At 42.1% G+C, this 14,407-nt stretch overlaps 2 protein-coding genes across 2 annotated transcripts in view; one reads left to right on the top strand and one right to left on the bottom strand.

The window, feature by feature from the left end:
- LOC136420976 (MAGUK p55 subfamily member 7-like) overlaps window positions 1-14,407 on the bottom strand; it is a 28,550-nt gene that overhangs the window by 12,191 nt on the left and 1,952 nt on the right. The window contains exon 2 of the mRNA XM_066408118.1: window positions 13,529-13,657. The gene's annotated coding sequence lies outside the window, so the exon portion shown is untranslated. The remainder of the gene's footprint in view (window positions 1-13,528; window positions 13,658-14,407) is intronic.
- LOC136421134 (TLR4 interactor with leucine rich repeats-like) lies at window positions 2,964-6,239 on the top strand. Its single transcript, XM_066408286.1, has 5 exons — window positions 2,964-3,086; window positions 3,260-3,776; window positions 4,722-4,975; window positions 5,169-5,399; window positions 5,934-6,239. Exons 1-5 carry the CDS (start codon window positions 3,000-3,002, stop codon window positions 6,213-6,215), a joined length of 1,371 nt encoding a protein of 456 aa, XP_066264383.1. The 5' UTR covers window positions 2,964-2,999; the 3' UTR covers window positions 6,216-6,239.

The following is a 14,407-nucleotide window of genomic DNA, read 5'->3' as shown; positions in this document are numbered from 1 at the left end:
AGGAGAGGTAAAAGGCAGTGGAAGGAGAGGGTTGGGCTTCGCCTTCCAATACTGTGCCCTAGACACAGTGGATAAAAACCCACTGCCCCTACATGTATATAATATGTATTGAACTATACTTCTGCTAGTTATCCCACAATAAAATTGAAATTGAATTGCTAAAGTAACTGAATTGGCGTGATCTATCAAAAAGTCGTTAAAAGTTATGTATAGGACTTCCCTAAGTAAGTCAGGGCACCCTTGCCATTGGATGCTGACTTGGGAATCAGAAGAGACAGGAGTTTGATGTAGCTGCTACAAGATCAGAGTCGCTATGTGGAGGTCAAGTTCAACAACATGACCTCTATTAGCCTCACATCAGCAGGGATGCCGCTGTCTGAGGGGCTGTCCGAATTCAGTTCTTTGGTTATCAGATATCTTGATACCCTGACAGCCTGCTAGGGTAGCGTTTTGGCACCAAATGTTCATTGATTATGGAGTTAGGCCGCAGAGGGAAGGTTAAAGCTAGAATTTGAGGGTCAGTGAATATAGTCAAGTTCAAGTTTTCCTCCCAACTCCTAGTGGAAGCTAAATGTCTGACAACCATTTTGTAATCTAAGTAGTTAGTATTAAGTCTCAGCACCACCAGAAAAGAACTAGAAATTCACATTCTGCAGAGTTCATCACATTTCAACAAACCAACAGTTTTCCTCCCAGCCCTCTGTTTCAAAGTTGCTTAATGAATAAATGTCTGCACCCAGCAAAGATACAGAAGTTCGAAGACCTCTGAGGCTCATATCATCACACTTCAAATCTCCGACTGTCTCCCTATCACAGTAGACAGGAAGGTATCAAAGAGCCAGAATTGTTGCCAAAAGAGTTCTTGTATCAGACACAACATCTCGGCCGTTTGTTCTACTGAATTTCCTCACGCCGCAAATCATCACATCTGAACCAGACCCAGCCTGGCCCAGCTGTCCTGCTAGCCTGCCAGAATTCTGCAATTAAAACCTAGAATCGTTCATTTCGCTGCCAGAATTGTCCATTTGCTGCCAGACTTTTTATCATGTCGCACCAAAGACTAGATACAGACATGGTCCGAGGCCAAACGCCATCAAACACTGACCTTTTGAGGTTTATCATCTTCGCCAAGATGGTTACATTTTCAGCGCCGTTTGTTTGTGTGTGGACACCTGAACTTGAAAAGTTTATATTTGGCAGGTGGGTATACTAAATGTACGTAATATGTGAGGGACAATGAAGGAAAAGTTCGATAATGGTCTTCAGAAGTTTGATGGCACCCAAAACCCGACAGGTTTGATCTGAGGCCAACCGATGTCAAATGCTGAACATCTGAGATTTATTCTGCAATTTGGCAAAACTGTGGGAGAACTTTTATCAAATCCAACATCTCTGAAGACTAGAAGTAGAGTGCTAGGCTCTTCCATCTACCTTCCTCCCTCCCCCTCTTGCCTCTCAGCACTGATCATGGTGAGTAATTGGCCCACACCAAGTTATCGCATTGGTTAAGATAACACATCATAAGAACAGAGGACTGGGAGGAAAATTTAAATCAGACTCTGAAACTGCACATATGTGTGCAAACTGAAGGTACAGACTTTCCCTCAGAGTCATCAGACTCTGTTTCCATGTTGATCTTCCATAACCAGGTGTTTTTTCTAAAATCCGAAAACCAACAAATCCAGCGCTGTTCCATCCACCGTCGCCCCTCCCTCCCCTGGCCCTGGGCCAGCCGTATCTCTCCCAGAATCACTTGGAACAAGTTGATGTGACCTCGCTGACCTCTGGCCAATCCCAGCTCTAGCTGACCTTTGCCCCCTGTTCTATCTCAGCCCCTCACAAACAGACACACATGTACGGCCTGCGCACCGTCCTCCATTGTTCCGCGACCTTGGGCCACTTTGAAGGACACTGCTCTGGACTGTTCTGAGGCCAGGTGCGCTGGACACTAGAGGATCGTCTTGCAGAAACTTTCATCTTGATTCTGTCCTTTAAGAAGCCGGGGTAAGTCCCACCTTTGCTCCTCTGACTGGAGATAAGAACACTTCTAAGATCTTGAGCTTTCTCCAAGACGGTAAAGTCTGCTAAGGTATCAAATCCTACTTTAAGGTACTAGACTTGCAGAAATGTCATCTAAGATAGCCTTAACATTGGGTTCCAGATATCTTACAATGCTGAAATCTTCCATTCCTAATTTTAGAAGAGTTTTAAGACAATAAACTATAGTCTAAGTGTTTCTCCTGCTTCCACAAGGTCAATCTCTTCCACTTGACCTTGACAGCTGGGTTTACTTAAGGATGTACCAGAGTCAAGAGTCTTGTCGGTAGTTCCTGTAAATCATTTTCTATCCGTAACTACTGAATCTCACTGAACTCGTTCATTACATCAAAACTCACAACATTTTGTTAAAAAAACATTACAAGCATCTTCATTAAATAGTTTTAAGCAGTAATTTGAGTTAGCTATGGAGGGTTTAGGTGTGCCGGTTGTTCAATGTCACATAACCGACTGCCAACATACCTGCAAAAGGCAAGGAATAGAGAACATGGGACAAATCAGTAGACCTAGTTTAAGGACCATCTTTACTCACATGTTTGTTTAACGCTGCAACGTTAGTTAATTTGTTCAGGGGAAAGTCTGTACCTTCATACACACAGTTTCAGGAGAGTGAACAAGTTTTGTCCTCATGCTGAATATTGTTACAGAGAAAATTTACCGAGCTAAGATGGGCCCAAAGGAGTAAGCTCCATATCTGGACATCCCTCGAAACTGAGATAAAGTCAGAATCTGAATAATTCGGACGAGTTATCGTCTAAATTTACTGCATTTTGACCCAGTTCCCGCTGGCTGTTGTTGTTGCCTGAGTTTCTGGTTCTGATTAAGTCAAAGTTGGTCCGTCTGACCCTCGGGACTGCTGTGGATCTCAGCCAGGGAGGGGAGATCTGGAAATAGATTGTCTTTAGCTCACAAGTACAGTAGCTTAACAATGCTAGACATAGATGTGCAAAGGTTCGGACGTTCAGTGCGATATAACCAGCTGCTACCACACTGCGTACACATATGAAGCTGGTGTGCTACGCAGAAAGGTACATACAGATACAGTTACTATCATAGTTGTTGCTGCTGCTGTTTTCTGCCAATTTACCCAACACTATTCTATGCCTGGAAGGAGCGACAATGCTATCATTGGGCCAAATTTCATGAAATTTGATTGAAAGTTCATTGACTCTCAGATTGACATCTCTCTTTTTGCCGACAGACTTTGGAAGTAGCCAACATGGCCACCTGGTGCTACATGCTGTTCTGGATCGGGTGTCTGGTCTCCATGGCGATGACCTCTGCGGAGGTCGCCTGCTCTGACAGCGAGGGAGTCTGCGACTGTTCCAATGAACAGACCGTGGACTGTCGCTACAAGGACATGGAGGAGTTCCCGCGGGAAATTCCCGCCGACACCGTCACGCTTCACGTCGAGGGGAACTTCATCACCGAGCTCCGCACAGACGACCTCGCCGGGCTGGCCCACCTTGAGAAACTCAACCTGCATTTCAACAGCATCAACGACATTGAGGACGAGTCCTTCAACGACCTTGAGAACCTGCAGCACCTGGCGCTGGACTACAACATGGTTACCGTGGTTACAGACCGCACGTTTGCGGGGCTGGACAAGCTGTCGTTCCTGTCACTCATCCAGAACAACATCAGCGTCATCGAGGAGGGCAGCTTCCAGAACCTCGGCAGCCTCAAGGTGCTGGATCTCAGCTTCAACAAGATCACAGGTAAGATCCCACACCTGGATCTCAGCTTCAACAAGATCACAGGTAAGATCCCACTCCTGGATCTCAGCTTCAACAAGATCACAGGTAAGATCCCACACCTGGATCTCAGCTTCAACAAAATCACAGGTAAGATCCCACACCTGGATCTCAGCTTCAACAAGATCACAGGTAAGAGCCCACACCTGGATCTCAGCTTCAACAAGATCACAGGTAAGATCCCACTCCTGGATCTCAGCTTCAACAAGATCACAGGTAAGATCCCACACCTGGATCTCAGCTTCAACAAAATCACAGGTAAGATCCCACACCTGGATCTCAGCTTCAACAAGATCACAGGTAAGATCCCACTCCTGGATCTCAGCTTCAACAAGATCACAGGTAAGATCCCACAACTGGATCTCAGCTTCAACAAGATCACAGGTAAGATCCCATAACTGGATCTCAGCTTCAACAAGATCACAGGTAAGATCCCATAACTGGATCTCAGCTTCAACAAGATCACAGGTAAAGTCTCAGCTTCAACAAGATCACAGGTAAGATCTCAGCTTCAACAAGATCACAGGTAAGATCCCAGCTTCAACAAGATCACAGGTAAGATCCCACACCTGGATCTCAGCTTCAACAAGATCACAGGTAAGATCTCAGCTTCAACAAGATCACAGGTAAGATCTCAGCTTCAACAAGATCACAGGTAAGATCCCACACCTGGATCTCAGCTTCAACAAGATCACAGGTAAAGTCTCAGCTTCAACATGGTCACAGGTATATACCTCCCTATGAAATAGTAGTTTGTTCCATTGACCCCATGACCTAGAATGTCTGTTAGATTCAACAAGATTACTGGTAAGATCTCAGAGGCTGGAAAGGAGCTAAGCATGAGGTTTATGACACTGAAAGGAATTCCTGCAGACAGACTCCAGTCTAACATGTCTAACATGTCTCCAGCTGCAGGAGTAGCTGCCATACTGAGTGGATTGGAGGGAAGTCTGAAGGAACTGGGGCTGCGGTACAACATGCTGCAGGAAATCCCTGCAGCTGTTGGGCTGCTGGAAAACCTGCAGACGCTGAACCTGGCGGGAAACAACATCAGCTCCATCAGCCCCATCCAGAACATGACCTCCCTGCTGACACTTGACCTCAGCAACAACAGGGTCATGCACCTTGACCCTGGCATGTTCCAGAACATGGAAAAATTGGAGGTCAGTCACCTTTCCACTCTCCTTTAACCTTTGCCCTTATCCTCAGGTGCTGTCCATGACCTTTCACCTTTGCCCTTATTTCAAGGTGCTGTCCATGGCCTTTAACCTCTGCCCCTCTCTCCAGATGATGTCAATGGCTTTTAACCTTTGCCCTCCCAGAGATCTTATGTATGTACTTTAACCTTTGCCCCAGGTGCTGTCGCTGGCGTATAACCGTGTTGGGATGATTGCGGAGGGCGTGTTGGCGAATCTAACGGAGCTGCGCAGCCTTGACCTCCAGGGGAACAACGTGCAGCGGCTGACCCGCGGGATGCTCTCTAACGTGGCCACCAACTCCTCCCGCCTCCGTCTCCACCTGCGCTGGATGAACCTCCGCGCCATCGACAAGTTCTTATTCCAAGACGTCGGCAATGAAGACGCAAAGGTGCGAGACTTTATCTTGTCTATTATAGCTTTCTGTATCTGTATCTAAATAGCTGGTATAACCGCTATTCGACGTAACATACCAGCTTCGCATGCACGCTTTGAAATGGATAAACAAGTTATGCTTCAGAGACATCGGCAACAAAGACGCAAAGGTTCGAGACTTTATCTCCTCTACATGTATCCTATCTTTGTTCTGTTTGATTCTGTAGTGACATGACTTAAATATAGGCTGACTAACAAGCCGGAGAATGGAGACAACAAACCTGCCCAAATTGCTCCAGCTGACCTTTGGCCCCTGTTTAACTTTTTTAGTTGATGCTGAAGTAGATAAACTTTTTGTCCACCCTAAAAATCAGGTTGTCATCTTTCTTAAATAAGTAACTACTAAACTCCTTAATAGATAACCAAGGACTTGAGATAGAAACCAAAATCCTTCTCATGAGTACTGTCTCAAATTGTCTTCCTCCTTAAGATTAAATCTCCTTGAAATCCTTCTCCTCGTTTAGATTTCTCCTCTCCTCTTCACTCTCAGATCCAGATTGACCTGCGTAACAACCGGCTGAAGCTGTTCCCGCCGGGCCTGTGCCGCAGCCTGCCGGAGGGACAGCTGCACTTCAAGCTGTCGGGGAACCCCTGGCTCTGCGACTGTCGCATGGAGCGCGTCCCCGACCTCTGCCCCACCGCCATCGTGTCCCGGATACGCTGCGCCCAGCCCGAGGCGCTCTACCGCCGACTGCTGGGGACTCTCGGCGCCGACGATCTCGTGTGCGAGCCAACGGAAGAGCCGGACGGGGAAACTGACTCCGTGGAATAATCGCCGGGAACGGTGTTAAAAATACAGTCAAAACTGGTCTCAAAATGAGAGTAAATGGTTGGTGAGAGGGAGTGGTTTATGCAAACAAGAGGGTCTGAAGGTCTTAACTACGGAAAATTATACAGGGCTACTTTAATATGGTCTAAGACTGGTGATTGGCAAGCGAGGTTTGACTGTATTATGAGGAACCACAGCACAATACCAGTCACAGGAATGATTTCACTGGTCTTGTGCAGTCGTAAATTGGAGCAAGCAAGTCAGATTGAGATACTTTGTGTTGTAAATTGCATTTGAAAATCCTTAATTTTTACTGAAGCTACGGTTTGAGGATATCAAAATACAAAACTTTAGATAAACTGACTGAGAAACTTGAGATGATAGAGGACTGGGTGTAAGAATGGTTGGAGGAGAATTTTTTTGGTTAAGTCGACAGCTGCGATGAGTTTGTCTGAGAAGCGTGAACTGAAGCAGGATCTTTGTGCAATTGGAAAAAATGAGTGGATTTACTGTAATCTTTTTCTGTGTTTTGTTAACCTTTGGTGAAACACACCAGCTTTGCAGGCAAGCAGCAGTGCATAAGAGGTTATTATGATAATTTATCACAGTATTGTTTAAAGCTTTATGTAGTGAAGTGTAGCTACAACTGTTCTTGATGCTACAATCATAGTTCAACTATAGGAAAACTAGTTATTGATATAGGAAACTGAAAATTAAGTCAGAAGGGAAATTTTATAACCTCAAAGAAGGAATTGCAGGTTGGACTAGTGGCAGCTGTCGTGGGAGGGTTGAGAAATTGCCTTTTTTTAAGAAAGATGGTTCACTTATAAGTACAAACTTTAAGTTATGTGCCTGTATAAATGTTTAAAATGCTATAATCATAAAAGTAACACTGAAGATGGGACAGAGAAAGATGGAAAATTTGTACAATTAATATGTGGAAACACGAGCAAGCTGACCACATAGTTTACTAATATAACTTTTGTCTGTGCAATTTTGAATAGGAGGAAAAAGGCCAGTGTCTACATGGATGGAACTGTAACTAGGAAAGATGCAAAAGTTGCCCAACATGTATTTGATGTATGCATGAACTAAGTCACAATTTTAGTATCTACGACAGTAATCATAATTAGATATAATCTTGTGCCAGTAGTTTATTATAGTTTAGACAAGTGGCTGTCAGTAGTACAATGTACTAAAATTTTTTTGTTGCTAAAACCTTCAACAGGGTAGAAAGACTGTGCATAGTACAATTGAGAAGAGAATCAAAACCAACCGTGTATAAGAAGTTAGTTAAGAAGTTACCGAACATGTGCTGTAACTTGGCATAAGACTGTTTATCATAGGAAGACTGCATACACAAGTACAAATGTACTCATACGAGTTGTACACCTAATTATAAGAGTGGACAATAAGAATAAAGTATCATCTGGCATTGTTGTAGATGCCACTGCAGACAATACGAATGTCTGTCTGTATGTATGTCAATACTGCAGTTTCTGTGTGCTCTGCCAGAGGGAGCTTCAGCTTGTTCGGTGTTAAATTGCCATCTGATTACTTGCCATCTGATGTAACTTGACCTTTATTCTTTACCTGCAGTTCTAAATATGTTCACACGGAGGAGCTTCTACACAGGAACAAAAACTAGTATAACATGCGGCAGGTCTAAACTCTAATGACATAAACATAAGGCTTGACAACAAAGACAACAAAATCATATTGCTAAAAAATTGACACAAGAAGTAGGCAAGAAAGATTCCCTTCCGAACTATGAAGAAAGAAAGACTACAATATCCTCAACTTGTACAGTTTTCTTCATTTCTAGATGAGACAAAATTTATTCATTTACATGAAAAGTGAATGAGCGATGACCCAGAACTGTTCAAAAGGTCAAAGGTCAGCACACTACCCAGAGGAAAGTGAAAGTGGGCATGTCTAAGTGAAAGTGAGAGGAGGGAAGTGGTTACCCACAGCAGAGCACTTTCACTTAGAGGCAACTGGAAAAACATCTGAGTTTTGAATGAAAGTGATGATGGAAACATCTGTTCAATCTGACTATTGAGTTCACAGGAGGACTTATCCATTCCATTTGTTGGTTCATGGATAAATATAGTCAAACCTGCCCAAGAAGACCACTCAGGGGACCGATCAAATCTGGTCAATGTGGACAGGTGGTCACAGGATTTGTAATACTTGGGTTAATTGAGAAACTTATCTATAGAACCACCGAAAAGTGGTCACATTGGCAAAACAACTTCCTTATGTAGAGGTGATCACAACTGCTATTTCAACATGAAAAAAGAGTCTGAGGAGAAGTCTGTACCTTGGTACACACAGTTTCAGGGAGTGAAGATACAAATGTAGTCAGATTCAAGTTTTCCTCCCAGCCTTCTTTTTTCATCTTGTCTAGTCCAGTAAAATAAATTGTTCAGCTCAAGAGACTGATGCCTGACATTATACCAAACCATGCCTGGAACTTACTTCCATATTAATAGCACCTGATGAAATATGGGCCAATTATAACTACAACCTTAGCTTACAAGTTACAGTCCAATACTACAGAAAATCCCCTCATATATCATATCAAGCTTTAGCTATAGTATATGTAAGCAAAATTCAAAGGATAATACTAATTGATTTTGATAAACGTAATTGCTATTTTTATTACCGTATTCTGTCTCTAGGAATGCCAAAATACAAGTAAAATACTTTATATTTGCATATCAGTCCCACAATAGACAAAACAAACTACCTGTACCCAACTACAAATTGTTCAAACAAAGGCCTTACAAAAAACATTCATAGCAGTAAACTAGAAACCTTACCTGTACACTTGACAGAAAACACCTCTGTACAGTAAACCCTACATCCACACCCAGCACTCTCATTCACCCTGCATGCATAATGTACAGTCCCTGGGGACATTCCATTACTGAGTACGGGAGTGTGTAGATAGACATGAATATCATTGGAACGGTCCATTTTTTTATGAATAGAGGAAGATGGAAAAGCTACAAAAATGTGTGGCAACTGACAAGTATTGACATTATTCAGTGTCAACAGTTAAGATTTTGAACATTTCTTAACAAGTCATTTATGTAGAAATTATAATGAATTTCACTTATTTGTGTTTATTTCCCCAGAGTGTGCTTAAAATGGCATGTTCCAAAAATGAGCCGAGAACGTCAGTGGCGCCAAAAATTACCCAGGGGAAATCCATTAATCTGACCAATAAGGGGAGGGATCAGCTCATACATCATAACTAGGATGACTCATCACTACCCCCCCCCCATATACAATCTGCAGTAACAGTACACCGACATTCGTCTTCGTGCATTCGCATCAGATTATACATGAGAAGCATTCACTGTGTTACTACACATATACTACTAGTAACCCAATAGATGAGCAAATTCCACCCATTTTCAATAATTCCTTCAGATTTCTAACCATCCATTGCCTGTGGTGAGGTCTCGTCTAATTGATTGATTGATTAGTCATCTCCCAGCTAACGAGGTCAGAATGCATTAATTAGCTCGTTAATTGAAAAATCGGACGGGACAGTTGAGGTTAATGGTAGGAAACGGAGGATAATTTAATGTAGATGCCGCCTCAGATGGGGACAAAATGTTCACAAATTGGTTTCCATTTTCCTACATGCCTGTTCCAATCTCTCTAAAAAATAAGGTCAGTGGGTTGTTATCCGCTGTGTCTAGGGCACGGTATTGGAAGGCGGAGCCCAACCCTCTCCTTCCACCACCTTTTACCTCCCATCCCTCTCCTTCCACGGCATTTTACCTCCCCTGCCAAAGTCAGGTACCCATTTTTACACCTGGGTGGAGTGAGGAAAGTCATGTTGAATACCTTTCCAATTGGGGCAGTGCTGGCATGTCAGGGGATACAAACCCAGGACCTCTGGGCCAAACACCCTAACCATTATGCCAACACAATGTCAATCTCTATGATTGAATACTGTAAAGCCACTCAACTTCACTGCATTTTAATTCTGTAACGCTAAAGGGGACAGAAATTTTGTAACAATCTTCTGTGAATTTCCAAATTGTGATACACGTAGAACCTACTTACATGTATCACTATTCTTCTATGCCAATCGTAACAACTTCCTTATTTCCACACAAAGAAAAAGGCAGGAAAACATGTCCCCTGCTAACAGCTGTGACAGGTTTGTTATCAGGTAACACAAAGAAAGGATCTCAGAGAGATGAAAACAACAAAACAACAAAACTGTAGGTAGCTACAACCTGTTCCTGTCAGCAGATGGCGCAGGTTTCGGCACAAAGGTTGGGATTTGTTTGTTTTGCACAACCAGGAAACTGCCTAAAGGTGTAACACACCAGATTTGTACAGTACATGTATGTACAAGCTGTATAAGACCAGACTGTAAGGTTTGATCCACTCACACCGGGATGGACTCCTACTCTTTTCCCTCAGTGCGGTGGATTCTTTAACATGCTCTGAGTGTGACTCTCCTCAAACATGGGACCTCCATTATTGCCCTATCCAAGACCGAGGGACATCCCTAACTGAAGCTAGGTACTCATTTTCACCTGACTCAGGTGAGGGATAAACCATCTCAATGTTGTTCTCCACCTGCACAAGACCCTGGCTGCAGTTCCAACTTTCACCAGATAGGGGGCACAGCTGCACACACCGAAAAGCAGCCAACCAAAATCATTTAAATTTCCAGAAAGAAAGCAAAACCAAACCAGCCACCAGGGAAACTTCTTTCCTGCAGGGTCAAGAATGCGACCTTGTCACTGCTGTTCTCACTGAATTCTGAATTCTCAAGGTCAGAGGTGGAACATGGAGTTTGTCAAGTCTGCTGACAAGGTCAAACACAGTTCACAGTCTCAAGATCATGTACATTACATCCATTAGGAACTACATAAATTTGTTGGTACTGGTACTTAAAGTTTTGAAGGAAATTAACTTCTAACAAGGTGGCAGAATATATAATAAAGAACTAACAAAGAAACAGAACTCCTGTGATAGCGTCAGATAGACAGCAGCCTCAAAGTCTACACACCAGACTGGTTAACATTTCTAACAATGACGAAGGTCACAGACGGTCACTGAAACGTTCGCTGGAATAAAACACTAAGTCTTGGTTGTGTACAAGTAACTTTATTATCCAGTGACTCACTAACCCGAATGAATTTGTATATCAAACTTTCAGTGGAATATGCATGAGCACTACTAGTACCAAAATATGAACACTTAGAGATGATTCACATTGGATGAATTGAATAGGGCATGATTGTGATTTTTTTTATATAAACAAAATATGATAAAACTGCAAATCAGCCACAAATCAGGAGCCAAGGAATTGATGAGTCTGCCAGTCTTGCCAGTATGCACAAGTCATGATGTATTAAAAGATGGCAAACCTTTCTGGAGGCAGACAGATTGACATCCCCAATCAGAACTAGTGGTGCGGATTGGTCCGGCTGGACCGGTTCCGGACTTGTAAAACGTTTAGGTTCAAGTCCAAAAAAACCTAAACGTCTGGAAACAAGTCCGGACTTGAAAAAAAATTCTCTCACTCCTACACTCCTTTTTGTTTTAAACCATCTTAAACATTCCTTAAATCGTGAAATTTGCACTAGAAAAATATTAAAACATTGCTGTTTTTGTGTTTATAACTGAACTTTCGTGTTAATTACTGACTGTATATAATTCCATAAATATAGTTTTCAAATTATGTGTAAAATATCTGCCAATATGCAATTTTACATGTAACACGAAAAAATATTCCAAAATTATTGATTGTTCAGGTCCGGACTTTCAAGTCCGGACCTGAACCTAAACCTCTGGACTCGAGTCCGAACCTAAACCTAAACTCGGGTTTAGATCCACACCACTAATCAGAACACTAATGTAGTGATTGCGACAACAATTCTTTTCCTCCGTTCTCAGACATTCTAGAGTAAGAATCATCCAAACATCAAAATGAAAAGAGAAGAGAAGGCTTGGAATAAATATCAATCTGACTACAGTATTTCCACTCCAAAGTACAGACTTTCCCTTCAAACTCAGTTCTAATGTTGTTACTTCAGTTTGGCATTATGTTTTATTCTAAAATCCAACAACCAGAAAATTAATTTGCCTTGGCCAAACCTTCCCACTGGGAAATCTAAATAATTAACTTTCCCCTGATGAGGTTAGCAGTGGCAGATGTCACGCCTTTTGTTCTCAACATCGTCAATAATTAATTTCCTAACGAGGCACGGATAATAACACCATTGTGCTGGATTAGGGGAGGGATGTTTGGGTTGATGAATGGGAGGGGATGAATTAATCTTCTGTGTTGTGAGAGGGATTTATAATCTTGTCTGGGAAATGATGTCATTTATACTGATTACCGCAGTCAACTCATCCGGGTTAGTTAAGGCCACACCAATTCAATCTGTTGGTTCTTCTAATTTGAAAAGAACAAGTCGCCAGGAGGCCCCAAATCTAATCATTTCTAGGTCTCACAAAGACCTACCCACCTACCAAATATTTAAGCCATCCAGGCATTGTCGAGTTATTGTGTTAACAGACAGACAGACAGACACACACGGATGCTGTGTAAAACATAACCTTCTCAACAAATTTAATAATAAATGCCATGCTAAACTGGAAGATTAACATGAAAACATAGTGTGAGGGAAAAGTCTGTACCTTGATAAATACAGTTTCAGGGAGTGGATATAATCAGATTCAAGTTTTTCTCACAGCTCTCTGTTTTCTTACCTAGTTCCAGTATAAGTAGTCACATGACTCTAAGGCAAACATGAACCAACAGGGAGCCTTCAGTGACAGCTGACCTTGAGCTCTTTCAAGGTCACCTACAGGCTGAGACAGCACTGCCCATTTGGTTACTTTAATCCCTGCACACTAAGATTCATCACTTTCAGACAATCTTCTGACTGTTAAGGAATCTCAAACCTCTTTAAAAAAGATCATTGTAGAAAAGACATGTCAGATGACTACATTACAAACCTGATCCACTGTATGTTTTAAATGTATTCAACTACTTTGTGCAGTTGCTTAGGAAATTGCAGGCAAAATTTTTATGTCATAATAGCCATTTTAGTGTTTTTAAGATGAAGTATATGATGACAGTTAAAAAAAAAGGTTACAACAGAACACAAGCATTTGTATGGGAAGACTCTATGAAACCTGAAAGCTAGAAGATAGACATACAATTCACAGACACATGAACACACACACAAACACACACACATGCGCACACACACACACACACACACACATACCGTACAAGTTTACATCATATTCTAAGTCTAACTGACCTTATCAAAATTATGACCTTCAAGTTGTCTAAGACGTTCCCAGCTGCACCAGGCAGGAGAGACGATGTCTTAAGATTTGTTGGAGAATAACTCAAGGAGTCAGCTGGCTGCCAGTCTCAGTAAGACATCCTGAAACACAAGGAGGAAAGATAAGACATTCTGATTTACTGAAAATAAGTGAAATGAAGGCCAAGACATCTCAAGTCTCAAGACTTGTCTGGTGACTGCAAGGTGCAAGAAGTCTTGAAGGATGTACATGTGTACACTAAGACTTTATCCCTGTTAGTTAAGAAAACAGTTTGCGCTGCTCAAATATCACAAGTCTGTGTAAAAGAAAACTCAAACATCCAGTATGTTTTCCTGACCCTGTACATTGCCCATGTACTAGTATGTGGGTTTGGGAAATATAATGAATACATGTACATTGTACAGTACATTATATATAACATATGCATTATTGTAGATAACATGTACAATGTATATACATTGTACATATATGTAACAAGTACATAACATGTACATAACATGTATATGACATATACGTTGCACATAATATGGTTAGGCAATATATCCTACTGGACAGAGTCGCTTGGAAGCCAACTGCTGCCCACCCTGTCAGGGACCCCGCAGCAGTATAATCAAATACTGGATATTACTACTGCTTAGCCTATGCACTAATTACAGAACAGTACTGATATATTATCATATACTGATGAGACGTATGATATGCACAGATATACACTACAGATTTAATAGACATGAACCCTACCATCACAGTTAGTTTTCTGTTTGTTCTCCTTGCTCGCTTTCTCACCAACTAGTTCAGACAAATACTTTGGTAGCGTGTGAGAAACTTAAACTAGGAGTACTGTAGAAGAG

This window comes from Branchiostoma lanceolatum, chromosome 15 (genome assembly GCF_035083965.1).
Source record: "Branchiostoma lanceolatum isolate klBraLanc5 chromosome 15, klBraLanc5.hap2, whole genome shotgun sequence".
Classification (NCBI taxonomy): domain Eukaryota; kingdom Metazoa; phylum Chordata; class Leptocardii; order Amphioxiformes; family Branchiostomatidae; genus Branchiostoma; species Branchiostoma lanceolatum.
The sequence above is the reverse complement of the archived record's forward strand: the minus strand, read 5'-3'. Positions and strand labels throughout refer to the sequence as shown.